Source organism: Auxenochlorella protothecoides (assembly GCF_000733215.1).
Source record: "Auxenochlorella protothecoides strain 0710 unplaced genomic scaffold scaffold72, whole genome shotgun sequence".
NCBI lineage: Eukaryota > Viridiplantae > Chlorophyta > Trebouxiophyceae > Chlorellales > Chlorellaceae > Auxenochlorella > Auxenochlorella protothecoides.
Window position 1 is genome coordinate 11,252 of NW_011934305.1, and position 25,422 is coordinate 36,673.

A 25,422-nucleotide genomic window follows, 5' to 3' on the forward strand; every position below is an offset into this window, starting at 1 on the left:
GCTCAGGACGCGGCCGCACAGATGAGCGCCACGCCCCGCAGCACCCAGTGCGCGGGCTCCACACTGGTCCGCAGCGGCAGGCTGGCCACAAGCCCCGCCTGGCCCCGCTCCGGCGTGCGGAAGCAGGGGGCCTCGTACACGCGTCCCTGGGGCCTGTCCCTGGCCGGCACCGCGGTGATGAGCAGCACGGGCATGGCGGCGAGGGGCCGGCCGGCCTCCGCCTCCACCAGGCAGTCGTGCCGCCGGCTCCAGCCCGCGCCCTCCAGCGCCAGGCCATGCACGTAGATGCCCTCAGGGGGCCCCTCGCGCACGGCGCCGGGGTCCAGCCTTGTCACCTCCATCGCCAGGCCCATGTCGTCCAGGGACCAGCGCTCGGCGGCGTGGCGCCGCGCGGCCTCCTGCCGCACCGCCAACAGGAGGCCCGCGGGGTTGGCCAGGCCCCCCAGCCACAGGCTGGGGGGCGGCGCCCCCGCGCCCAGCCACCGCGCCAGCTGCTCGTGCCGCGCGACCAGGCCCGCCTCCCACCGCGCCAGCCCCGGCCCGTCCCAGGAGCGGGCGGCCCAGTCCGGGGGCAGGCCGCCGGCCAGCAGGGCGTGGGCCGCCGCGCCCAGCGCCGGCGTCTGCGGCCCCGTTCCCGCGGCCATACGCGCCAGGCTGGCCAGCGTTGCCATTACATAGTGCAGCACCCGGTTCAGGGCCGCCGCCTCCTGCCGCACGCACACCGTCAGCGGGCCGGGACCCCAGCGCGGCGGCGCGGCGTCCGCGCCGCCGCGTTCGCCGGGGACCTCCAGCGGCGCGGGCAGACGCGCCAGCAGCGCGGCGCACAGCTCGCCCAGGCACTCCTCTGCCCGGCCGCCCGGCGCGTCGTGCGCCTCGCCAGCGCCGGGCTGGGCAGTGGCCGACTGGCCCAGGGCGCGGTGCAGCTGGATCTGGGCCAGCACGGCGAGGTCGGCGTGCACCTGTGCGGAGTTGCTCGTTTTGGGGGGAGGGGTAGCGGGGTGCAAGGGAGAAATAAACAGTGTGGGTGCAGCCCTGTGAGTGGCCGCCTGTCTCTCCTGCCGCTCGGCATGGACGCACTTGAATCCCCGCGCGACCTCCATCCCCCCACACCCTTCGTGAACCAATCACCACAGCCCTGGCAGCAAGCAGACCTGGACAGTGCAGAAGGCCAGCTCGGCGCTGGAGTGCAGGCCGTACACCTCCGGGGCCTCAGCCTCCGGGATGGCCTGGATGAGGGCCTGGTGCGCCTCCAGGCCTGGCGCGTCGGGGACGGCGTAGGGCCCCGGCGCCCCGCCCCCGGTGTGCAGGCTGGCCCCCCGCGCCAGCATGGCGGGCGCGTAAAAGTGCTCCGCCAGCGTCTGCAGCAGGCGCCGGTCCGCGTCCTCGCTCACGCGCCCACCGTACTGCACCATGGCCACCATGTACTGCAGCGTGCCCCAGTTGGGGCCCTGGCCGCGCTTTGTGTCCACCTCCGCCATGTGGTTCTGTGGGTCAGGGGAGGGGTTTTTTTTTTGGGGGGGGGGGGGGGGTCGGAAGTGGAGGGAAGATCGCAAGGCCAAGGCGGCCCGCTGAGCGAGGTGCAGCCCGCGCAGCCCACCTGCAGGAAGTGCAGTGCGGCGGCGAGGTCCGCCTGGTCAAAGGCGTAGGGGATGGTCCAGCCGATGGGGCCGAACCTGCGCCGCCCCTGAAGCACGGCGTGCATGAAACAGGTGATGTAGACCAGCTGGCGCCAGTCGGGGCGGTTGACCGCGTCCAGGGTGTCCTGGGACACCCAGGCGTAGGAGGTCTTGAGCCCTGCCCTGAGGCCCGTGGGCGCCTCGTTGGTGCTGCGCAGGCCGGCGTGCAACAGGCCGATGGGGAAGCCGGGGTGTGGGCTGGTGGTCAGCCACAGCCGGAAGTCGGGGTGGAGGTGGGCTCGATCGGCCGCAAGCTGCCACTCCAACTGGGGACCAAGGGGAGGGGAGGGTGGGTGGGCCAAGAGTAGGGACTTAGGGTGTGTTGCGGTGGGAGGTGTGATCGACGCATGCCCATGTGAAGCAGTATGCGTTGTAAAGGGCGATCACATGCTTCACATCCAACGCGACCAAGATTCTTGAAAGTAGGTGAGTGTGAACAGGGCATCCCATCAAGGCCACATGCTTGAGCCATGGACCCCACAGAAGGACCCCTTCCCACCCCTTCCCCCCACCACCCACGCCACACCTCGGCCAGGTACTGGGTGTTGAGGTGCGTGTTCTGGAGGAGCACCCAGCGGCCCTCCAAGGCAGCGGTGCTGACGAGCCGGCGGGCAGCCACCTCCTGGCCCTGCCCCATGGACAGGATGCTGAGCTTGGCCTTGGCCTGCTTGGCCCGCGTCTCGATCTGCTCGGTGGGGTCGGCGCCTGCGCAGCGCGGGGTGATAACAGGAGGCCGTGTGTTGTTGGGTGTGGCGATGTGGGGCAAGAGTTTGGCCCTGACATCTAGTCAGGCACAAGATTTCAGAGCTTTCCACGATCCCTGGTGGACCGCTAGCGCAGCAGGCTCAGGCCAGGGCCCATGCAACTTCCTGGTACCCACTCCCTGCCCGCTGGCATTGCCTGGTGAGAGGAGGCAGATGATGGGGGTGGAGGGGCCGCTCTCCTTGAGCACCTCCTCCAAGCCAGCTGGCGGGGGTTCGGTGTAGCGCTCCCCCAGCGTGGCTCTCACGCAGCGTGCCGCGGCCATCATGGCTCTGTCCTCCCTCAGGGCCCAGACGACGAGGACACGCTGCAGCGGGGACACCCGGGCGTCCAGCTCGGGCAGGGGGAGGCTCTCCGGCATCTCCGCGCCCGCCCAGGCGTGCCAGGCGGCATCGCCCCTGGCCAGGACCGCCAGGATGTCTGACAGGCCCCGGAGGCCCTGGAGAGACTGCAGACGGTGCCACACGGGCTTGGACAGCCATTCCTGGTGCAGGAGTGCAGATGGTGCATGTGCAGTGATTGTGGAGTGTGGCTCAGATGGGGAGCTCAGGCTCATTGGTGAGGGCTTCAGAGGGCTCAATCACAAGGTCGACTCCATACCCTTGGCCTTGGCGGGACGTCGTTCTTGACAGGGAGCACATCCAGGAGCACTGCAACCTCTTCCGACGAGGCCTGGCCAGCTGCCACCTAAACAGAGCGACAGGGGATGTGTACAAAAGTGATCTGACATGTGATCGTGGAGGTGCATCCCAATTCCCCATCCAAAGACAGCCATTCCGTCGGTCCCCGCATTCAGTACGAGGTGCCCCCCGCCCTCCCACCGCCTGTACCATGAGGGTGCAGCTCAGAGCAAAGGCAAAGACAGCACGATGGCGCTCAAAGAGTCCACGGCACACGTACAGGAAGGCCGCATAGGTAAAGTGATCTGTGAGTTGGATGGGAGGGACAGTGGAGGGAATGTGATACCTGCACAGAGTCTTCCAGCCAGGCCCCCACATGTGCGTACAGACTCCCTCCCCCCCCCCTTGGCTGCAACCCAGCGCGCCAGTTATGTGCAGCACGCGTTTTGCTGGGACTACGGAGCGATCAGCCTGGTCGATGGAGCGCTCGTAGAGCGCAGTGAATTGTGCCAGGGATGTCTGCACGACGATGTCATGGACGGGGGAGGGAGTGTGACGGGGGGTGACACACTGTATTGTGGTGGAGGGGCAAGACTGGTTTGTGCCGACCCCACAGCCCATCCCCCAGCACTTGCCTGATACATGCAGTTGACGACCGAGAAGTCGGTGATGAGGAAGTAGAGCAGCATGGCACGGCGCGCCGCGGGACGGTACTCCTCGCACGCTACCTGTATCTTCTTCCGTGTGTCCGATGCGGTGGCCAGCCGCTCATCCACGTCCTGCCGCCGGATGAACATAGGGTCCGTGAGTCGGGCAATGCCAGCTCACGTGGCAAGCCGGCAGCACCACGCCCCTGCGCCACACCCCTGCGCCCACCTGCACTGTCTGTTTGGTCCTGGCGAGGATGTTGAGAAGGTCGCCGTCCTCCAGCAGGTTTTCGCAGTTGGACAGGCGCTGGAGCAGCTCCTCCTCCAGCTCTGAGATCTTGGCGTGGTAGTTTTGGACCTGGGACACGGGAAGTAGGGGGCCACTCAGCCCTGGCGGGGCCTTGCGCATGACTCCCTGGTACTCTGGACCAGCACACCCTGCATCCTGGGAGCTGCAGCCGGGAGCCTACCTCCGCCACCAGCTTGCGACGCTGGTGCTCCAGCTCGTGCTTCTCCTTCAGTATGAGCCGGCTGAGCAGCTGGTCCTCCAGCCCCACGCGGGCCACGGTGCAGTCCACGAGCGTCACCCTGGCCGCCAGCTCCGGCGTGAAGTTGGGGTTGGGCAGCCGGGTGGTGATGTACAGGCGGAAACCCTTGGCCACTTCCACCTCAGTCTCGCCCAGCGTCACAAGCATCGTGCCTCCTGGATGAGTGCATTGGAGCCGAGGGATAGGGCTTTGTAGGACAGGGATCATGCACCGCCATGACCTGGCGCCCGTCAGGCTGGAGCCATTGAGGCACCCAGGGTTCGCTCCCCACCACCGACCTCTCGTGATGAAGCGCCGCTCCAGTATGGGATCCAGGATGGGGTCCACCTCCTCATCAATGTTCTCAATCAGCAAGGGCCTGTGTGGGGGGGCAGAGGGGTAATCGTGGTGCCAAAGAGGCGGCGTGATGCTCTGGCGGCACGGTCTGGTGTCCCAACAGCCCACGACTGGCAGCCAGGCAACCCAACCCACCTGCCCTCCTGCAGGCACGACTCCAGGGTCGCCCGGAACCCTGCATCTGCGGCCTGGACGGTGCAGATGGCCTTGGCCTCCTCTTTCTTTAGGAGCCACGCCCGGGCCTGTCGGGTGTGTTCCAGGAGGGCGGGGGGATCGGTTATCGGCAAGCTTAGGTAAGCACCTGCTTGCACGCTCCTCCCTGCCACGTAAGGTACTGAACTTGCATCAAGCTGGGCCCCTGTGCCCGCACCTGCCCCTGCGGATCGATGAGGAGGGGCCACTGGGATGCCCTCGATACTATCACTCCATTCTGTTGGGAGAGCTCGTCAGCGGGGAGGCCATCTGCGACCCACTGCGCCTTCTCCTGCTCGTCCACGAGGAAGTCCAGGACCTGCACATGATGGGTGAAGCGGGCACTCTCAAGACACTGGTCTGCGATTCCGCGCACCCATCTTCGGCATGCCAACCATCTCCAAAGGTCTCATTGCACCGCTCATCCCATAGAGTTTATATGCCCACCTGAAGATGGGGCGTCGTGGCGACCCCCAGGGAGGTGCAGGCTGCGGCCAGTTCCTTCTGCAGCTGGGTGTCCCGGAACGCCTTGTTGAAGGGCCCGAGGTAAGAAAGGAAACTGTAGGAGGGAGGGAATGGGGAGCTTGACACAAGGCAGACGGTAGCTGCCAACAACTTTTCCTGGGTGCACACTGGGGTGAACAGCCAAGAAGGTGATGCCCAACGCGCTCTTCCACAGCTCCCCGCCATGCGCTACCGACCTTGCAGCAACGATGCAGTCTCCCAGCAGAGCATTTGCGCTGCTCCGGTATGCCTCCAGCTGCATCGTCCACCGCCCCTCCTCGCCCTTCAGAGCTGTCAGCAGGGAGCTGGCGGTGGTCATCCTGGACTGGGCAGTGCTGAGGTCATGCTCCAGTGCCTGTGGTGAAGTCAGGGTGAGATTGTGGCCTTTCTTGAGACTGAAAGGTGGCGTTACTTTTTGCAATGCTCTACCACGAGGGACTCATGTTGCCCGCATGGCGTCACCTGTTTCTGGGCAATGGCTGCATCCAGCTGCTGCTGCATTTGGTCGAGGTTGCCCTGCACAACCGCCAGATCTTCCTCGGCCTACACGGGCAGAGGGAAAGGCAGAGCTGAGCTGAGCTGCTCAATTGTGCTTTGCGTGCAATCAGTGAAAGAGACCAGATTGCAAATTTGGGCCCACCTCCCGGTGCCACTCACCAGCATCCGCTCCCTGGCTGCAAGCTTGAGTTCAGCCTCTGCGTCTCGCAGCGCTGAGATCTTGGGCTCGACCACCTATGCCAATTCATATGGGGGCCATTTGTGAAGGCAGGCTTTTTCTAATACGCATAGCACATCAGGCATTGCGATCTTCCAGATCCCAGAAATAAACTGCCCTGCCTTCACCTTGGCAACGGCATGGAACTTGCACATGGCCTCTGCCCAGTTGCAGAGTCCTGCCACATTCCCACTGGCCTTTTTGGCGCTAGCAAAGTTGAAGTCTGGGGCAGAGAAGTATGGCTGCAGTGATTGGAGTGCCGGGAGGAGGGGGATGGAGAGAATCCCACCAATGGACGGCACACATGCTGTTCTTCAAGAGGTCAAGCACTCTCGCAACGATGCAGGCTGCCCTCCAGCAGCCTCCCCTGGCATCAGGCTTCTCAACCTGGAGTAGCTCCACGGTCTCATCACAAATGGCCTCTTTGGGGAAGTGGATCAACGACTGCAAGAAGTTCAGGTCGCCCATCATCTTGACGGCGTCCTCATAGCTCCCAGCAATGACCATGGTGCCCTTGAGCTCTTGCCAGGCGACATTGTTGACTGGAAAGTGCCTGCGGCAGGACGAAGGGACCTTGAGTGAAGGCATTGATGCATCGAGTAGTGGTATCCTCACCCCAAGCCCTGCCCTTCAGGCCATGCTAGGACCCCCCACCTGAGGAGCAGCACGCAGTCAAAAATGCGCTTCACGATGTTTGGCGGGTTCTTCAGCGCCTTCAGCGACGTGATATCCGTGGGAGTGATGGAGTTGAGCGCTGCCAGCGCGGCTTGGAGTGCTGGTTGGGCCTCCTCCAGGTCTCGCTCCGCATCGTGCTTGACAGCCGCTATGTCGTGCGCCTGTAGAGGACACAGATATTGGAGCGTGGATTCTACGCCCCTGGTGCTGGGCAGGGGGCATCAATCAGCAGGGGTGCCTTTTGTCAATCGTATATGTTGATACTCCTTTGCACACCCTACACATGGCTGAGGTCCAGCGCTCGACCAGCCACCCCTGCCGCCCACCTTGGCCGTCACAGTCTCCACGATTGCGGCAACCTTCTGACGGTCCTTCTCAGCCTGACTGGTGGAGACGGAGATCTGGTGCAGCAGGGCCTTGGCCTCGCTGGCAGCGGCCTCCAGCTTCTCTGTCTTGCTGGCGAGCTGGGTCTGCATGTTCGCGACATCCTCACGCGTCTGCGCCATGCGCTGCAAGCCATTTGTTAGGGTTGTTATCTGCGTCGTGGTCTGCTGCAGCTTCCTGTTAGACATCAGTGTGGGGTAGTGTATGTTGAGTGTCCGGCTGGACGGGCCAGGTGAGTGCATGCACAGGCGCCGCTGGATGCGCATGCAGGTTCTTGAGCGCATTTTATATTGGAGGAGGAACCCATGCCCCGGACTCACATCTGGTAGATGCTCTTGAAGTTGTTCACGAACGACAGGAACGACTTTGGTGTCACATGCACAGCCCGCTTTGTCTGTCGCAAGTACACCTGAGTCAGTATAATGTGGGAGGGTGTACTCCTTTACCTTTTTGCATCCTTTGTGTCCTCGACAGAGCGAGGCCTCAGTTCATTCAGGCTATGTGGCCTTGCTCCAGACTTGTCAGGACCTCGTTGGGATGTCCAGCACGCCCTCTTCCTCCCTACAAACTATCCTTCAGATCTGCCCCAGTCCCAATCTCGAAGCCCAGTACCTGGCAGGTCTCTGCAATGTGCTGGTGGACGCGGGCCATCAGGCGCTGCAGCTGGCTGGTATGGGTGACCGGCAGGCGCGCAGAGTGCAGGAGCTGGCCGGCAACCCCCACCATGGCATCCTCGGGCCAGGGCAAGAACCAGTCCACTTGGCATGCGGACAGCAGGGACGGAAACTGCACAGAGAGGTGGCAATTCTACATGGCTGGAGCGTCTCAATGGCTGGCTGGATGAGGAGAGCAGGGGAGCCTTTCCAAGTCGCTCCGGCCCCCCAAAAACAAGCTGCACCTGCTGGATCCACCGCCTGAACTGTGGCCCCGCGGGGGAACAGCACAGGACCAGGTGTAGCCGCGTCTGGATGCACTCGGCCATGTGGGCACGCAGATTTTCCGCAGTATCTGGTACATCTGTTGGGCAAGGCAGCGGGTGTGGTTGCTTCAGTGGCATGCCTGGCTGCAGTCCCCTGGGCGCAAAGTGATGCCCCATGACAGAGGCTCTACAGGCCCTGGTCGCCCCTCCCTCCCTCAGCCCACCCGATCACCACCAAGAAACACAAAGTACACTCTCATACCGGGCGATGCCAGCTTCATGGCTGGGCGCAGGTCGCTCAGCAGGGCGTCCATCTCCTCCCGCGTGAAGAGCTCTGGTATGTCGCCTGTGACCAGCAGCTGGTTGAGGTGCTGCAGGAAGGCATCCTCCCTCATCTCAGCATCGGTCGCAATGAAGCAGATGGGCTGATTCTTTGCCAGCAGCGCCTTGCAGAGCACCTGGGGCGGGCGAGAGGCATGCAGGGTCCGCCTCAGTTTCAAAATGAGAGTATAGGGGCAGCAGGGCCAAGCATGCATCGTGCTCCTGGTATGCTGCTGTCCCACCACTGTGCTCCTCCACCTTGAGATCCTCCAGAAAGTGGGGAACGCCATACTGTTTCGCCATGGTGATCTGGAAGACGCTCGCCCCCACCAGTGTCGCTGCCAGCCTGGCCAGCGACTGCTTGCCTGACCCGCCTACACCCACCAGTACGGCAGACCCCCTCTCCATGCCAAGCAGGCGAGCAATTCCGACGGTGTGACCCAGAGCATCTGGTGCCCAGGGAATGCGAGGATTATGTGAGGCCGGTGCAGAAGCTTGATGGTGTGGTGCTAACTCAGTGCAACCGCCTGCACAGCTCAAGCCATGGACCCAACACCAAGTAACACCACCCACCGTCAAACATGACCAGCTCCGCATTCTGTGAGCGAGAGCTGGAGCCGGCACCCGCCAGTGCACCCTCAATGTATGTTTTCAGAGACGCCGCGGCCTGCGGGATGCCCATGTACGCCGGCAGCACCAGGGCTCCTCCATGCCTCCCCTCCAGACGCTCCTGGGTGAAGCCTGCGTACTGGACCAGCTCCCCAAGACCGCCATGACCAGCCTGCACCACAGTAATGCACTGAGGACCTCACCATCTAAATAGATTGCGCTGTATCCAAAGACCAAGAGTCGCATGTCGGTACAATGTCTAACTACCAATGGGCCCCACTCAAGCCATGACCACCTTGTCTAGCTGCGATGCAATGACGGTGGCAAGGAAGGCCTTGTCTTCCGCACACACCAGCTTGTCTCCAAACACTCGCGACACCTCGTTCCGCCACAGCCCAGCGATGTAGGTGGGTGGCGATGAGCCTGGGTGCTTGCCAAGGACGTGGTCGCTGCTGGCATGCAGCATTCCCTGAACCACCTGCATGGTTATAGAGACCAAGGTGAGAGAGGGCTGTAGATGCAGCGCATGCAAGTGGTACATAATCGCCGCGAGCAGGCGAGTCGCATGTGGAGGTGGACAAGGTTTGGGCCGGCGCAAATGTAAAGGGGCCCCAGCATGCCAGGCGCAGGCCTGTGCTGCGCCCATGCGCGCCCCACCTTGGCAACGTCGTGCAAGGAGAACTGGTAGTGCAGCCGCGGCAGGGCGGGCTGCAGGTTTGCCTGGGCCTCCTCCAGCACTGCCAGGGTGGCGGCCACCAGGCTCGAGGCGGCGTCCGCGACCGCGCGCCCAAAGGCAGCGGTGTGGAACCGGCCCTCCAGGACTGCGCCAAACATGCTGCTCACGCTCTCCACGGAAGGCGAGGGCAGCCCAAAGATGGCAAACTGGCGCTTGAGCCGGGAGGGGATGTCCTGCGACCCGACTCCTGGAGCTCGCATGCACGCCACATACCTGCACATGTGTTGTGGGGAGGGGTGGTGAGCACCATATCCCGTGTCTGGTTTGGCTGGCCGGTAGGGTGACCCAAGCACCTCCCTCCCACTCCCATCGCTCACTGCACGTCGACGACAAAGTTCAGGTCCCCGATGGGTTTCTCCAGGGAGTAGTAGCTGCTCTGAGAAAGGAGCTGGCGCGTCAGCTCATTGGTTGGCTGTGTGAGTAGGGACGAGCGAAGGCCTTCATGCCAGTGGGGAATCTGCTTTTTGAGGATGGCACATTGTATGGCGGCACATCTATGCTGGAGCTCCATCCCAGCTCAGCCGACGTTGGACCAGGAGCCCTTAGCAACACCCCAGCAGTCCGTGTGTGTGTATGCTTCCCAACCTCTGCCCCACCTGGTCACCCCATTCATTGATAGCGGGCATGTTGATGTCATCGAAGAACACGGTCATCCTCCTGCCTGTGGGGGGTCCATAGCTCCTCCCCTGCCGCTTCTCCATGGATCTCTCTACAGAGTACTGCAGAGCCCCAGGACTTGTCAGCGATGACAGGACCAGCGTCTTGGACGCCAGACCGCCCTCGCCTGCCCGACTCAGGTACTGCCGAACGAGAGTGGACTTGCCGGTGCCAGGCTGCCCAACAATCTGAGGGTCAGGCAGGGAGGGCTGTGAAAACTACCAAAGGTGGCACGAGAACACGAGGTTCCAGCTTGTGTGGTACTCACTCGGCCCCCCAGCCCTGGACTCACCAGAACAGGCTTCCCTGCAGCATGCACCAGCTTCATGAGGTAGCCGTAGCGTGTGGAGTCCAGGGTCGGCACCACTGTCTTGCTCAGGGCCACCCGCGCCCCAGGGGTGGGGTAGCTCCACCTCGGCACCAGCTGGACCCAGGGTGTCCAGCGGGCCCCCGCCACATCATAGACATAGTCGTAAATGGTGGACAGGCCACTCCCATCCTGAAGGATAATGTGTGCAGCAGCTGGCCCAGAATCAGCGGAGGGAAGTGCAACTTCTGTTACCCCTGTCGCTCCACACTGAGTCGGGTAAGTCTGTGGGGGAGCGGTGCAGACTCCAACAGAACCCTGCCTGCGTACTCAGCACTCAACACAGCTCACCAGGGGAGGAGCGGCCTGGCTCAGGTTGCGGAGCTTGGCATCAAAGCCTGTCCGGTCGGCATTTTCGAGCAGGCCTCCAAGGGACCATGCCAGACAGAAGAGCACGACGGACTCCAGCTGCGGCGCCTGGGTGGGGGTCATTGCTGCGCCGCCGTCTGGGGCGGACGAGGCCACACCGTCCAGCATCCCCGTCAGCAGTGTGAGCAGGGTCCCCACCAGACCGCAGGCCTCCACCGGCATGATGGGCGTGCACGCCGACCTGCAGGAGTGAGAGTAGATGAGACGCTCCTGGGCCGCAGAGCAGTTTGGACATGTGAATGCCGCTCCTGCTCCTTTCTGACACCGTGTCGCCACGTCCTGCCAACCGCACTGCCCTGACCTGACGTGATCCAGCAGAGGGGCGACAAGGCGGTCAAACAAGGGCCGCAGGACCAGTGCCTCCGGGGTTCGTCGCTGCGCAAGCCAGGAATCCAGCATGGGCTGCCAGCCCAGGTCGGCCGGGGAGACGTACACGATTCCCGCGCGAGAGACTGCGCAAGGAAGGACAAAGGAAGTGGGAAGTGGGGGGGCATGTCTGGGTGAAACATGCTGTTGGATGGTATTGTTGCTGGTGATGCCTCCCTGTGCATAAACCAGCTGAACCTCCCTCCAATAAACGCAGCAACACCCAGGCACACGCAAGGCCATACAACAGTGCCCTCTGCAACCTGTGGCAGGCGACGCATTGTTCAGATTCTCGGCCTCAAACATGGCCCGCATCTTTTGTGTCATTTGAATACGGTCCCCGTTTGACAGCGTGAGCACCTTGTTGTCGTCCAGGACCTGTGAGACGAGCAGGTGAGGTGCTTGTTGTGCAAGCGAATAAGGCTGGTGGCGCACTCAACATCAGGCGCTTTGGGTACATGGTGCTAGTGCGTGGTGGAAACACAGCCCAATATATGCATAGGGTAGTGAACTGTGTGCAGAGGCTTGGTCGCTCCACGCCAGACCCATCCCCTGGTCCATCAAACACCTTTCAACCCCCGTCTCCCCTGAATAACCTCAACCTCCACTCACTGAATTCAGGTTCTCGATCCAGATGGCGTCGATGGGTCCGTCCATCACAATCCAGGTGTGCTGGTGCTGGGCCCGCGCCGCGCGGCGCCACAGCACTGCAAACACGCCGTCCGTCCACTCGCCCGTGGCAGGGTCCACCTGCCCGAACATCTGCTCGGCACGCATGGACTTGGGGTTCATGCGCCACAGCACCGTCTTGGCACCCAGGCGAGTGTGCGCAGCTGCCAGGCTCTCCATGACGCTGGTCTTGCCAGCCCCGGCGGGCCCAATGACCATGATGCCGTGCCGAACCTGGGGAGAGGAGAAGGGGAGGAGGGGGATGGAGATGAAAGAAAGGGGGGGGGCTGGGCTTCCCAGCTTGGTGCAATGGCCTCGCCCATGGACATGCAGCCAAGGATCCTTGGACCTCCCTCCTAGCCCCATCCTCCACCTGATTCGTCTCATGGAGCTGCATGCACTTGTTGAGCCAGGGGCCGTGGGTCTGCAGTCCAGCCTCTTTGGCCACCTGGCAGGGCGAAATTCGCAGGGAGGAGTATGAGCAGCTGGGCAAGGACCTTTTCATTTGCCCCCACCATGCCCGTGCCTGTCCCAGCTGGGTATATGGTGACCATGCCCTGCACTTCTAACACTCCATCTCCCTTCAAGCACCCGCCACAGCCGCCCGCACCGTCTTTAGCATGGCCTGAACGTCCCCCAGCTGCATGCGCTCCAGCTTCTGCCCGGGGAAGACGTCTTCCACCAGGCTCAGGAAGAGGGGCAGGTCATCGCCCACCAGCTTGCTGACATTCATGTCGCGCAGGGCGCGCATGAGCAGCTGCATCTCGGACCTGGGGATGATGGATGGATCGGTGTGTTCATGTGGGCCCCGCTGGCGCTGTGTGGGAGCAGCACCGCCTTCCCTCCAGTCAGCAGCATGGCTATGCTTAATTCCCTTCATACTCTTCCCCCATCCCTACCACTCTCATTCTCCCCCAAGCCTCACTGTTGGGGGTTTTGGCGCTTCAGAGATCCACAGGAGCGCAGCACTGCCAGGATGTTGCGGAGGCCAAAGTCGTAGTGGGGCTGGCGTGAGAGCTGCTGCTCGCACAGGCCATACAGCGTGTGGAAGCGCCGGGAGAGGACGTCATTCTCTTGGTATCCGCATGCCGCCAGCTTCACCTGCAAAGCACAAGGTGGATTGGGCATCAAGCATGCATGTTATCGCAAGACACAAGGAAAGCATGCAAGATCGGCCTCAGCTGGTCTCAGCTTGGCATGCAGCACCATCCCTTGCAGCAGGAACTCCCTGCACCCACCTTCATGATGATCTGGCGGTTGGGAACCATCATGGTAACCCCGCGGAACTGGACCTGCAATATGTGGTGAAGGGGTGAGACTTGGCAGCGGAAGACAGGAAACAGGGCACCACCCTCAATGACCCATGGATGGGATGTTGCCCCAAGCTTGTCGTGCATGAGCTGACACCAGTGGCCTCACCTTCAGATTCTCTGGGAGCTCCTGTCGCCCGGCATACCCAGGGTTCATGGTGATGAAAATCCCGACACGTGGGTCCAGGGGAATGGTTGTCCCATCAGTGAAGAGGAACGAGGTCTTCTGCTCACGGAGTGCCGAGAAGATTGAGTGTATCTGTGATGACATGGTGGGGAAGAGGATGTTGTGACTTCAGAACCTTAAACTCATCCACTGCCTGCATATCCACCCGCGTGCAGACCTACTTGCTGGGCACAGACTGAAAGGACGTCGACATTGATCCTGTTGAACTCATCGAAGCAACCCCACAGCCCAGACTGCAGCATGGAGAGAGAAGGGAGGGATTGGAAAGTGCATGGAGGAGGTCTGCTGCAGCCAGGTTTCCCTCAGTATTTGTGATGTACGGATGCCTGCCCACGTTCGATGACCTTCGTGCCACCCACCTGGGCGAGACCCTTGAAGATCTTGCCCATGCCTTTGATGTCCATCTGGTCAGAGCAGTTGAACACCACAACATATCTGTGGGCAGGGAGTTGGGCAGTGGGTGCCATCCAAGTCTTCTTCCATCAATATAAAGGGTTGCTTCTCCTGTCATCCTTATTCCAAAGGTGCCGGCACCTGCTACCACCAAGGCATTCCTCAGCCCCAACTCACTTCCCCAGAGTGTTCCCAAGATCCTTTGTGGTCTCTGTCTTTCCAGTTCCGGCGGGTCCTGCAGGGGCCCCTCCTGCAGTAGAGATGGGATTGGAAGCTCGATGCATGTCCCAAACATGGGGGTGCAGCATGGAGCAGGGCATATGCGAGTGCACCGTGTAGCTCACCCATGAACATGCCCAGCGCTTGGGAGAGGGTGATGTAGCAGACATCGGTGAGGGGTGTTATGACCAGCCGTTCCTTCACTCCTGAGCAGGGATGTGGGCGAGCGCTCAAGGGAGTGCTGAAGTGCCGTGTCCCTGCCATTGCGTGCCGGTCCCAGCGCTACCGTCCAAAGGCGGCACACAGAGCACCACCACCCCTGGCTCACCCAGGTATTCGAAGCTGTACTCGAAATCCACATCACAGATGGAGATCTGGGCCAGGACCCTCTCCTCCAGCCAATAAAACCTGGCCTGCTTCTGCCACTCAAAGTCGGATGGGTCTTTGATCTTCTTCCTCACCAGATCATCCAGTGCCTGCAAGGATGTTGTGACACTGATCGGTGTCGTGACGAGCGCGCAGGTGCCCATGTGCAAGGTTCCCGCGCTCTTGGGCAGTCATTGTTGCCCAGTCATTGTTGCCAGGGCGACGATGCCATAGGATAACCAAACATGGCTCCTCCCTACGCATGACACAGGGAATATCCATCCTCCGATTATCCGCCAAACACACATCGCCTCCTACCTCTTTCTGGTGCATGTACACGGTGATGCAGGTCTCCAGGGAGGTGCGCTGGATCGAGGTTAGATCGTTGCGCAGAGTGAGGGACACCAACGTCTGTAGGATGCCGTCCGCCTTGCGCTGCACCTTCATCACAGCCGACTTGTCCTTGCCGGCTGCGGCGAGTGCCAACTGCACCATGCGATGTAGGGAGTCGAGTGGTGGGCGCGCCGCCATGCTACCGAGGACGTACTTCCACCCTTCCAGCATGCTTGGATAAGCAGTGCGTGTGGGAAGCAGGTCTGGACCCCCCACCGTCACTCTTACAGATCCCCGTCTGAGGCCCACATGTGCCATTCCCTCCTTCCACGCACATGGGTGTCCAGGGTCCACTGGAATTGTAGGCCCAGGAGTGCGATTTGAGCCGGGTGAGAGAAGAGGAAGGTCTCCAGATCCTGCTCATACACGTCCCTGAGTGCCTGGCGCGCCAGGACGCGCAAGGTTTCCTGCAGCTCGAGCATGAAGGATTCAAGGATGATCACAGGACAGTGTAGCTGGGTGTCTGATTGCAGAGAGCTGTGGCATTTGGAAAGCGGTCTAAAGGTGTCCATCCTGCCTCCAGTCCTCACCTGCATTCCAGCCACAAGCTGCTGCAGCCAGACTTCGACGTTCCCACGTGCTTGGATGGGACGCGATAGCCTCACGGCCTCCCCGTCAAAGCTGTTCATGCCCAGCATGCAATTTTTATCATTCTGCAGGAGCAAAGACGTGGGACCCATTGACACATGGATTGGGGAAGGTCTCAGCCCTGCATTGGCACGTGCTCTTTGCATACAAAGATTGGTGGAGCGCTCTCAGTATTTGCCTATATACCAGGCAACCCCAGCCACCTTGTCAAAGGTTATGCTGTGCAGGGCATCGAACAGGCCTGATTGGAAGTGCGGCACAACCTGTGTGGATTGTCATGGGACCAAGCTTGAGCAGATGTGTGATGGAGATGGTCAAGAGTTGGCAAAGACATCCAGCCACCCTGTCAAACTCACAGCCGCAGGCTCCGACCCAAGGGAGAGAATCTCCAGCAGGGTGGCATCGGCCACAAAGTAGAAGCGCGAAAACTCAGACCTCTTGCTCTCTGCACACAAGGAGTGGGGTGGAGTGCACGAGTAACTTCATGCAAAGATGCCTGCACAAGGTTGAGTGACAAGTCACAGATGCAGTAGCCCCACGCCGGCAGTACGTCAGCGTCCTGTAAGGCCCTAAACTTCTCACACATAACCAACCCCACCGAGGTAGGCCGACAGGCTCTTCTGCACGACCTCCAGCTGCTGTACCAGGCTGGGAAGCATGTGCTGCATGACATCGGAGTTGCAGCAGGCTGCCAGGCAGGTCTGGCTCTCGCGGGTGTGGCGCAACAGCTGCGAACAGGGGAAGCAGGGTGGGGGTGGTGGCCGGCACCAAAGATGGGCTGTGCCTCCCAGCATGCCAAGTATGCATGCAGTGCTGCGCGGCACACAAGCATCCACAGCCTCGGCCTCCACCCTCCCAGTGTACGTTTTCATAGCTCTTGTCGATCGCAGCAAAGCGACGCGCCTCCTGGGGGAGCTGCCTCACGATGTCTCCGCCGCTGCAGGAGGGGCAGATGATGCTGGATTGAGAACCCCGCTTCACTCCCTAGTTGATGGTATGCAGTCCCTAACAACCACAACTTTCAGCCTCTGTCTTGGGGCCCTACCTGAAGACGGCCTCCATGTACATCCACATGTTCTGCACCACAAGCCACTGCTCCATAACGTCGCTGATGGTGGACAGCTTGGAGGTCCAGGCCTGGATGTCTGCAGTGAGTTCCCGAGACTCGATGGCTTAGCCCCCTTTCCCAAGCCCGATGTATTGTAAGATGCAGGGCCTGGGAGCTCGCCTGCGTCCCTGCTACATTGGCTCACCTGGCCTGAAGCAGGCAGAGTAGCGATTGCTCATCAAGGAAGTGAGGCCCAGCAGCGCATCTTCCAGCCGCTCCATGAGCTCAGATGTGTCAGAAGCCTGTCAAAATAGCACGGCGTGAGCTGGGGCAGGACAGAATTAGAGGAGCGCCCTCGGCATGCGGGATGAACCTCACTGGATGCACGCGCACCGCCGCCCCACCACCTTCAGGATGCTGGCGGGTCGAAGCTTGTGGTCGACCCAGACAAAGCATTCTGTGGTCCATTGTGCCTCTATGTTCCCCAGCTTCTGCTCAATCTGTTCCTCCCTCTTGGCACAGGAGAACAGCTCCTCCAGCTCCTCCCTGCAACATGCCCGGGAGTAGAAGGCCATCCTTGAGGGCTGGCTGGGTCCTCAGGCATTGGTGCCTCTCTGAAAAGCCAAGCCTAGTCACATTGGCATGCGTGTATGTGTCCGGCGCCAATCCCGATACCGAACACTCCATTTCCCGACACAAAGCTAGGATTGGTAAACATACCAGTGGGCAGAGAGCTGTGCATTCAAGAGGTCCCCAAGGATGAGACCCGTATCATCTGATGGAAGGGGAGTGCCACACAGCTCCTGCAAGCGCTGCCAGTGCCTGCAGTCAAGCACACTCAATGGAGATCAAAAGGCATGATGTAGCAAGCCTTGCAAATCTGTTTTTCAATGCAGGCTGTTGCTCACGAAGCACACCCTTCAACATTCTCAGGCCCACCTCGGCCTGATGGAGCTGTTTGCCAGGCCTTGGACCAGAGACAGTGTGTCTGACAGGTTCTTGAGCTGATCCTTGAACTCCAGCTGCGCCGGAAGGCTTGCCAGATCCTGACACAGTCAAGGATGAAGGTCTGAGGCATGTGCGGTGCAATAATGGGAGGATTCCAGACACCTGGAAGGCTGGGTATCTCTTCAAGGAGGTCAACCGTGCACCCTGCCTGGCTGAAGGCCCGGCACCTTGCCTCGGAGAGGGTTTCGCTCCGGCTCTGGAAGGAGGCAACTTGTTGTAGCATAGAGGTAATCTGGCTGGCAGCCTCTCTCCAGGGCATGGCACTGAGCTGGTCCACAGCCGTGACGAGGTCCACAAACAAACTGCAGAAGCCAGTACGGGGCAGGGATCAACCTTGGTGGTTGCAAGGCCCTCATGGGGTTCAGGCATTAGAAAAGCAGCTAGGAACTCCTTGCAATCAAGCCGTCACATCATGCTGGCAGGGCCCTGCCAGCCACCCCACACCGTCATCACCTGTAGAACTGGTGGAGATTGGCCAACTCACGCTCCAAGCTGGCAAGGCCCGGGACCTTGGTCACCTGCATCCCAAACAGGGCCTCCCCGGAGATGCAGGCCTCCCAGCGCGCTTTGCGCGCCTGCACGCCAGACCAGGGCGGCGTCGGGCAGATGCATAAAGCCAACCCCAGCAGCAGGGCAGCAGCTCCAGCTCTGCATGGGGACGATGTCTAAACACCATGCTCACAGCCGCCGCAAGCCACTCTCCACCTCCCCGCCCACCTCAAACATCTGCTGGAACTGATTGGTTCTTGCCAGAGCCTCAGAGGGCGGGAGGCCCGGGCCGAGGGGTCCTGCAAGCAGCAGTGGTTCAGTGGTGCGGACTCTGGGGGCACACAACAGCGGCATGGGGCTTGCGGCACCCTGCCTGGGCCTGCCCCTTGCAGTGGCCTCTTCAACATCTGCAGGTCCCCAGATGTGTGGCGCTCGTTGTAGATCATGCAGCTCCATGGGCCTTCGTGACACCAAGGTGCACGACAGCAACCAACCACCTCTCTCACCATCCTGTTCCCAGTCTGAGAGGAAAGCTTCGGTATCAGCACGCAGTGCCTGCACATCCACCACCAGCTGACGTTGCAGGCCGACCTGTTGTGAGGGAGGATGAGTCGACCACTGAACCGACCACCACGTCTCTCAGCTTAGCCAGCACAGGCTCCAATGCTTAACATGCCCGCATTCACATGGCCCTGTCCCCACAGGCGGCTCACCCTCTCTTGCAGGAGCACCTCCCCCATCCCTGCGGCGGCGTGCAGAACCTTCTGCCAGCTGTACCTCAGGTCTGCTACCGCGTCCAGCTCCTGCTTGGGGATCTGGGCCTCCACCCTGCGGCAGGGCTCTTGTCAAAGGTGACTGTAGCCGTGGGTTGTTGCCAGACCAGTGTGTTCTCCTTACGTGAGCATGCTCGGATGACAGTTGGTATGGTACACCAACTACATCTGACTGCCCCACCCCCGCCCAACCTTCCAAGAAGAGCGTAGGTATACTCGATAGGCTCCACATCATCCCCGAAGGAGAACTCCATGTCGTGTACGATGCTGAGACAGGCGCTGAGGTGGCGGTAGTCCTCCAGGTCCTCCACCGGCCGCTCCAGGTCGAGTAAGAGCCCAGCCAGCCTCTTGCTCAAAGCCTGGGCCGGGGAGCCAGTGGGAATTGGTAGAGTCCAGCTCAGCTTCAAGCCCTGGAGCACAAAGACTCCATCCCCCCAGATCAGCCCGCCCCGCACCTGCAGGGCATCTGACCCCTGGACTCGCAGGCGCTCGGTGAAGAGGGCCTTCCATGAGGCCAACTCATCTATCATTCCTGCCAGCAGAGGCTGGGCATCAAACTGCAGGAACGCATGAGCTGCATGCGCAACGTGTGTGCGCATTGCCTGTGGAAACGGTGGCCGCTCTGGAGCTGCCCAATGATGACTATTGGAAGGAAGCATGGTACTCCTTGTGCTCTTCATGCCCTCGATCAGGCCTCAACCCATGAAGGGAGCGGAAAAGAATCCCAAGCCTGGCACTGTCAGATATGACGTCTTGCACTTCACCAGCTCACACCAGCCACCCCCCCCTCACCTGCTCAAGCCTGTCGAAGAGCGCCAGGCGGTCCTCATAATCCTCCAGGCTCGGTGTCGTGGCGATGAAAGCCTCCAGCTCCGTGCCTGCATCCATCTCCCACAGGAAGGCACACTCGTCCACGCTCCCTGCAAATTTGGTCCAGGGGCAGGTGTGGAGGGTGCCTGCAACGCCAGCAGACCCCTGCAGGGGATGCCAGCGTGCATGCGGGATCCCATGCCACGTCGCACCGATGAGTCGCATGAGCAGGCTCCTGTCCACACTGGAGACCACCTGCGCCAGCATGCCATGAAGGCTGTCCGCGACCCTAACCCAGCCCGGCCTGGCGTCGATGGCGGGCGATTGGTCGGCGAGGTGGAGGGACAGGACCTTGGTCTGGACCTGCGACGCCGGATCCAGCAAGGGCTGAGGCAAATGCGATTACTGGACGCAGCTTGCTTTGCGTGGGCCGGCATGCTTCCATCTGAGCTGTCCGGCCCTGGGTCCCCCGCCAACTCCCACTCCCACTCCCACTGCAGCAGCTCAGAGGGCATGGGACCTCAGCCCCGACCCACCTCAAGCACCAGCCCTTGGAGCTCCTTCTGGACAGTGGCAACGCTGGGCACGAGGGCCACAGACGCGTGCAGGAGGTGAACCTCGAGCCTGATCAGAGGCCCGCCGGCCCCGGACAGGGTGCTGGTTCGTCCAGAGAGCGTGGGGCCCGGGCCCAGCAGCTGCAGCAGGCCGGCCAGCGTCTGATGCAATGCAGCCTGAGCGGCCTGCACCCCAGGCGCAATGGACGGGAGGGCAAGAGGTCGTGGGGCGGGTGTTGAGCTCGTGAGATGGCGCCCGGGGGAGGAGTGTGCCACATGTGGGCGTCCACATCCCCTTCAGGGCAGGGCGCCTACCTACACTCCATCAGCCCCCGACAACAACTCACCTCGTCCACCAGACGCTGGGCCGCAGCAGCAAGGTTGCCCATGGCGCCTGCACCTGGTTCATGTCCCAGGTGAGTCTGCGCCCAGCCCGCCAGCTGGCCTCTTATTTGAAGCAGTGTGTGCTGCATGCGCTGCAGGGTGACCGCTCCCACGCACAGCTGCTGCTCCAAGGTGCGGCGCTGGCGGTCCACGAAGAGCTCAAGGTCCTCTACAGGGGCCTGATGCCCGGGGAGGGGAGTAGCAAAGAATAATATGCTGGCGGTGGCGCAAGCTTGGCACAGAATCTCGAATCCACCGAGCCCGCCCCGATGGCCATCACAACAGCACCTGCCAACTCACAGCAGAAACGTCCAGGAAGAAGAGGGATCGCAGGGTGGCCTGTCCACCTACTATCTGGCGTTCCCAGATGTTCATAAGCTCCCGGATGAGACTTCCAGCCTGGAGTACTGCCTGAAAGTGTGTGGAGGACAGGGCATTCGACGCAGGAGCCCCTGAGGACTCACAGAGGGGGCAGTGGGCCAACAGCTGTCGGGGGGCCTTCATGAGTGAGGCGTCCACAAACGCGGCATGCCGACCGGGCATGGGCAACCCACCGGAGGGCATCCCCCAACTCGCCTGTTCCAAACGGTGCAGGTACCCCTCCACAAGCGTCGAAGCCCAGGTGATGGTCAGTCCCTGCAGAAGCTTGTCCTTGATGAAGTCCAGGCAGGGCTCCAGCACAGGTCTCAGGACGGGCTGAACAGCCTGCTCGATATCCTCCCATTCCTGTGAGTTGGAAGTGAATCACATCTACTGGGTGAGGTGTGCGGGGAATGAAACATTCAGCGCCCCAGCGCAGTGCACTTGGAGATGGCATGTCCTCCGCCAGCTCGTGCACAGCTGAGTGGCATTGGAGGCCCCTCACCTGGCCCCTGTATGTAGGACTCTCTTACCCACCTCCCCAGCGCACACACACAGAAGCAATTTTTGATGACAGCCTGGCTCACCTGCAGTGCCAGTGCGATTCTCTTGTAGCTGCGCTGGAGTCGGTCCTGCTGCAGCAGGATGGCCGGCATGGGGTTGGGCACCTCCAGCCCCAGCCGCCGCATGTGCCTGGCCTCACGCACGACCTCGAGCACGCTGCGATCGAGGTTCACTGCCACCCTGGCCCCATCCCGGAGCAGGAGTGGGGCCGCCAAGGCACCATCCAACGCGGGGATGGCCGCCTGCCACCTGGCATGCCACACGGCTTCTGCATGGAGCAGGGTCTCGGCGAGGCGGTTGTATCGCCGCACGACCCGCCGGTTCTCCTTGGCCGCCAAGAGGACAGGATCCTGGCTGAATCTGTGCAGAGGTCAGGGTGGGCAGAATCGTGCGGGCATGGCCCGGGCAGGAATTGCAGGGCTATTGCCAAGCCAGCGGGCAGGAGCCTATGGAGTTCCCAACCATTCGACATGACGGCTACATGCCAAGCTGCCCACTGGCACACACACATCTTCATGGGCCCTTCTATCTGGTCCAGGAGGTGTCGCGTCCATGCGATGTCGCCCGACAGGGGCAGCGCGTTCCGGCTTCGACCGAGCCCCATCTTGCGACGCTCGTAGTGGCGCTCCAGGCCCTCGAGGTCATCTGGGTGAAGCGGGAGGAGACATAGCGGGGATGTAGACTGGCTTTTCTCCCTGAACCCTCGCTGCCCCTCGGTTCTACATGGTGAGCACCATTCTCTGAGCATGCCAAGTTCATCCCTCCCTCCAACAGGTACTTGCCTGCATATATCTGAAAGATGGCCGCCCGTTTCGCGCTGTAGTACTCGCTGTTGTGCAAGGCATTATTGGACAGGTGCTGCAGGAGCTCCAGGGCAGCCGTGGTGGAGTGCGAGCACGAAAAGGCTGCCTCGGTGATGGTCTGTGTGAGGAGTGGTGCATGGGTACTGGCTTGCCCCAGAACGGGAGGCTGTGTTTCGTCTTGCCTGACGTTTGGGGCGATCAGCCGGTGCCCGCACCAAAGCATGCAATGCATCCCACCCCCTCCAGCATCGGGCACCCCAACACCCGGGTGCCGCAAGCCCCCGTCACCTCGAACTGGGCTTCCAGGCGCGCCATGTGCACCGCAAAGCCCTCCACCTCCACGCCAAACTGCTGCTTAGACGTGTCGAGGACGTTGTATGGCTGCCGACGCACCCGGTCCAGGGCGCTCTGTCCCTCCCGCGCCAGCTCCGGCACGCCCTCCAGATCCGTGAATCCGGCCAGGAGTTCGATCCAGGCGGCCCGCTGCGAGATCAGCTCCACGCCGGCGCAGCGTGCGCGGAAGGCCTGGAGTGGGGAGGGCGCGGCGGCGGCGGGCGGGGCGCTGCCCTTGCCGGCGTACCGGTTCAGCCTCTCCTCCGTCAGCGCAGCCTGTGGGGAGGGCGATGGGGTGTACTGCTCGCGCTGGTGGGGCTGAACACAACGCCAGGTACCCCCCACGTGAGCAGCTGTGCAGGCTCCCCCGATTTGTCTTATGAGACCAGCCGCCGGGTGACTCCTTCCCTCAGCAACTCCCCATCCCCAACACACCTGCCACTGCGCTTCCAGGCGCTGGCATGCCTGGCACGCCATCAGTAGGTCGCAGGGCTTCCGGTCCCAGAGCCGCCCGCCAGCTTCCAGGGAGGACTGGCAGAAGGCAACCAGCTCCTCCTCCACCATCTGTGATTGTGGCCGGGGGAAGGCAGGCAGCTGAGAACCACGGCGCTGCAGTGGGAACAGGCGAGGCAAGCATTGTGGCCATGCCCTCTCTCCTCAGGTCTGCCTCCACCTGTAGGACCGTCGCAAAGGATGCTGGCTGGCTGAAGTGGCGGCTGATGTGTTGGGCTGTGGCCAGGGCAGAGACAAGGTTTGGCAGCCCCTCAATTGCCTCCTCCAGCGTTCCTGCACACAGAGAGGGCCCGGACAAGGCTGGTCTCCGAGCTGTGGAGGACACACGTCTGCATGACCCTAAACACAGGTATTCATTGCCACAGCCTCGCAATGTGGTGTGCTGGCACTTTGAAGCGGACCTATCCTGCACAAGGCTGGCCCCTTATCCCCAGGATTCAGTCATTCCACCGTCAGCACGCTCACCACTCCGTAGGCCCTGCATAAGCTCCTGCACCACCTCCAGGTACTGGAGGCAGTCTTCAGCATCTGACAGCGCCTCTCCCAGGCCCTGCTGCTGCGAACGCCACTCCAGCGCGGCGGCGCCCTTTGAGGCCATGCCCACGACGCACCGGCAGGCGTCGCTCTGCATGCAGGGCGGCCGAGGCCAGCAGTGGGCAGGCAAAGGGTGGGCTTGCGGCTGGAAGAGGAGCCTCAACGCTTGAAGCCACCCGCCCTGCTCATCACTTGGCCACCTGGCAGTAAGTCTGCCGTCTTTTCCCTGACCCTTGCTGCCCACGCACGGACCTGGGCATGCTCGACGGCCGCAGCCAGCGCCGCCCTCCTCTCGCGGCATGCTGTGACTTCCTGTGCCAAGCCGCCGGTGCCGGTCGAGCGGCGGCTGGCAGGCGACCCCTCATCAATGATCGCGGAGCTCAGCACGGAGCACCATTGCTGCAGCAGCAGAGCACATCGGCTGGCGAGCTCGGGCTCGGCTGCCGCAAGACGAGCAAAGGACCTGTGATCCCAGGACCGGAGGACCGCGGCGTCGCGCTCGTCCAGCGGCGCAAAGTCGATGCCTGCGCCGGGGGCGGGGGCGGCTGTGGCGACCCTGGAGGACACGTCACTGGTCCTGGGATCCAAAGCACCAAAGAGCTGTTGCAGCAGGGGAAGGATCTGGGAGGGTGTGTGGGGAGGTTGGGAATGCCATAAAGGAGACGTTGATGCTGTGTGCCGGGCCAGGGCCCGAGTGGGGCCCTCATTGGAGGGTCTGGCCCTCCCCATCCGGACATCCGATCTCATCCATGTCACGAGCCAGGGAGGCTCACCTCCGGAACGACTTCCACCATGGACACGTCGGCAGTCGTGCCGCCACATCCTGTCCTCGAGAGAACTAGGCCTTTAAAGTTCACTGTATCAGTCTGTGTGCATTGCGAACGGGTTGGTGAAAGACACAACGACCATGGTTGAGATGGGTGAGTATCGGAGATTGCTCTGCATCCCGTGGTCCTTTCATCTTACCCCCGGATCCGCCACGTAAGTCCTTGGCAGGGCGTGGGGCTTCTCGCCATCCTCTGGATGGACCTGAACATATTGGACGCCATGATTGAGCTCTGATTACGAATTTCCCCCACATAGTTTTTCAAGAGGCCCGAGCGATCAGTCGATCGCCAATGTATCCACAGCCGCACCTGATGCACCCACACGACAGCATCCCGCGAACTAATGCCTTGAGCAAGGTCATGTATCAGTTCCTTTTCATTCCTGCAGGATTGGAGTTTTAAAGGGGTTGCTAAAATATTGGAAGCCCACGCATGGCCGGATCTGGCCCCGCAAGGACCCCCTGCGCCTACTCACTCTAACGCTTCCTCCGCATCCCGCAATGGTATTCCAAGAGCGCACGACAACTGATAAGAGAGTAGGTTCGAATCGACTGAGATGTAGTTTGGGGCGAGAACCCACCGAGCTGGCGCACACGATTCACGCACCCCTGCCATGCCAAAACACCTTGTTCGCGGTGCGCGCAAGAAGGGCTTCCATACTCGATCAGGACCGCATCTATAAGAATTTCACCGATATTTGCTTGGATTTTATTCTCTTCATTCGTTCTCGGGGCTCGAGTCAGAACCTACAGCACTTGCGTGAAGACATCGGTGCATGGAGCACCCCCTCCCCGGCCCGTCGGTCAACCGATGGATTCTCCTCGGCGGCGTCACCCGAAGACGGTGCTAACTTGGGTCACTGGAACGCGCTGCTTGGTACAATTTCAATGTTGG

The 25,422-nt window shown here is 61.6% G+C and overlaps 1 protein-coding gene across 1 annotated transcript; it reads right to left on the reverse strand.

Annotated features, from left to right (window-relative positions):
- Positions 1-2: 2 nt before the first annotated feature.
- Positions 3-24,495, reverse strand: F751_5854 (Dynein gamma chain, flagellar outer arm; the record flags this gene model as incomplete). The annotated part of the gene is made up of 78 exons (XM_011401676.1): positions 3-707; positions 786-959; positions 1,152-1,484; positions 1,598-1,942; positions 2,203-2,381; positions 2,553-2,922; positions 3,260-3,363; positions 3,475-3,577; positions 3,712-3,837; positions 3,935-4,063; positions 4,176-4,408; positions 4,532-4,611; positions 4,725-4,831; positions 4,960-5,100; positions 5,229-5,340; positions 5,483-5,640; positions 5,748-5,828; positions 5,943-6,017; positions 6,129-6,242; positions 6,388-6,553; positions 6,655-6,836; positions 7,002-7,236; positions 7,380-7,468; positions 7,672-7,845; positions 7,958-8,076; positions 8,241-8,436; positions 8,558-8,748; positions 8,873-9,080; positions 9,204-9,386; positions 9,566-9,857; positions 9,962-10,056; positions 10,241-10,489; positions 10,594-10,800; positions 10,960-11,218; positions 11,339-11,489; positions 11,667-11,781; positions 12,016-12,306; positions 12,446-12,520; positions 12,683-12,842; positions 12,998-13,173; positions 13,311-13,364; positions 13,492-13,641; positions 13,731-13,802; positions 13,929-14,004; positions 14,140-14,197; positions 14,307-14,387; positions 14,510-14,657; positions 14,866-15,033; positions 15,216-15,347; positions 15,732-15,791; positions 15,885-15,973; positions 16,127-16,256; positions 16,393-16,465; positions 16,574-16,673; positions 16,782-16,878; positions 16,981-17,122; positions 17,752-17,886; positions 18,038-18,159; positions 18,302-18,372; positions 18,580-18,664; positions 18,787-18,901; positions 19,039-19,205; positions 19,302-19,448; positions 19,639-19,766; positions 19,869-20,019; positions 20,193-20,396; positions 20,558-20,773; positions 20,895-21,001; positions 21,167-21,320; positions 21,542-21,878; positions 22,028-22,163; positions 22,253-22,439; positions 22,610-22,846; positions 23,090-23,218; positions 23,328-23,440; positions 23,633-23,792; positions 23,954-24,322; positions 24,475-24,495. 78 exons carry the CDS (start codon positions 24,493-24,495, stop codon positions 3-5), a joined length of 12,603 nt encoding a protein of 4,200 aa, XP_011399978.1.
- Positions 24,496-25,422: the final 927 nt, after the last annotated feature.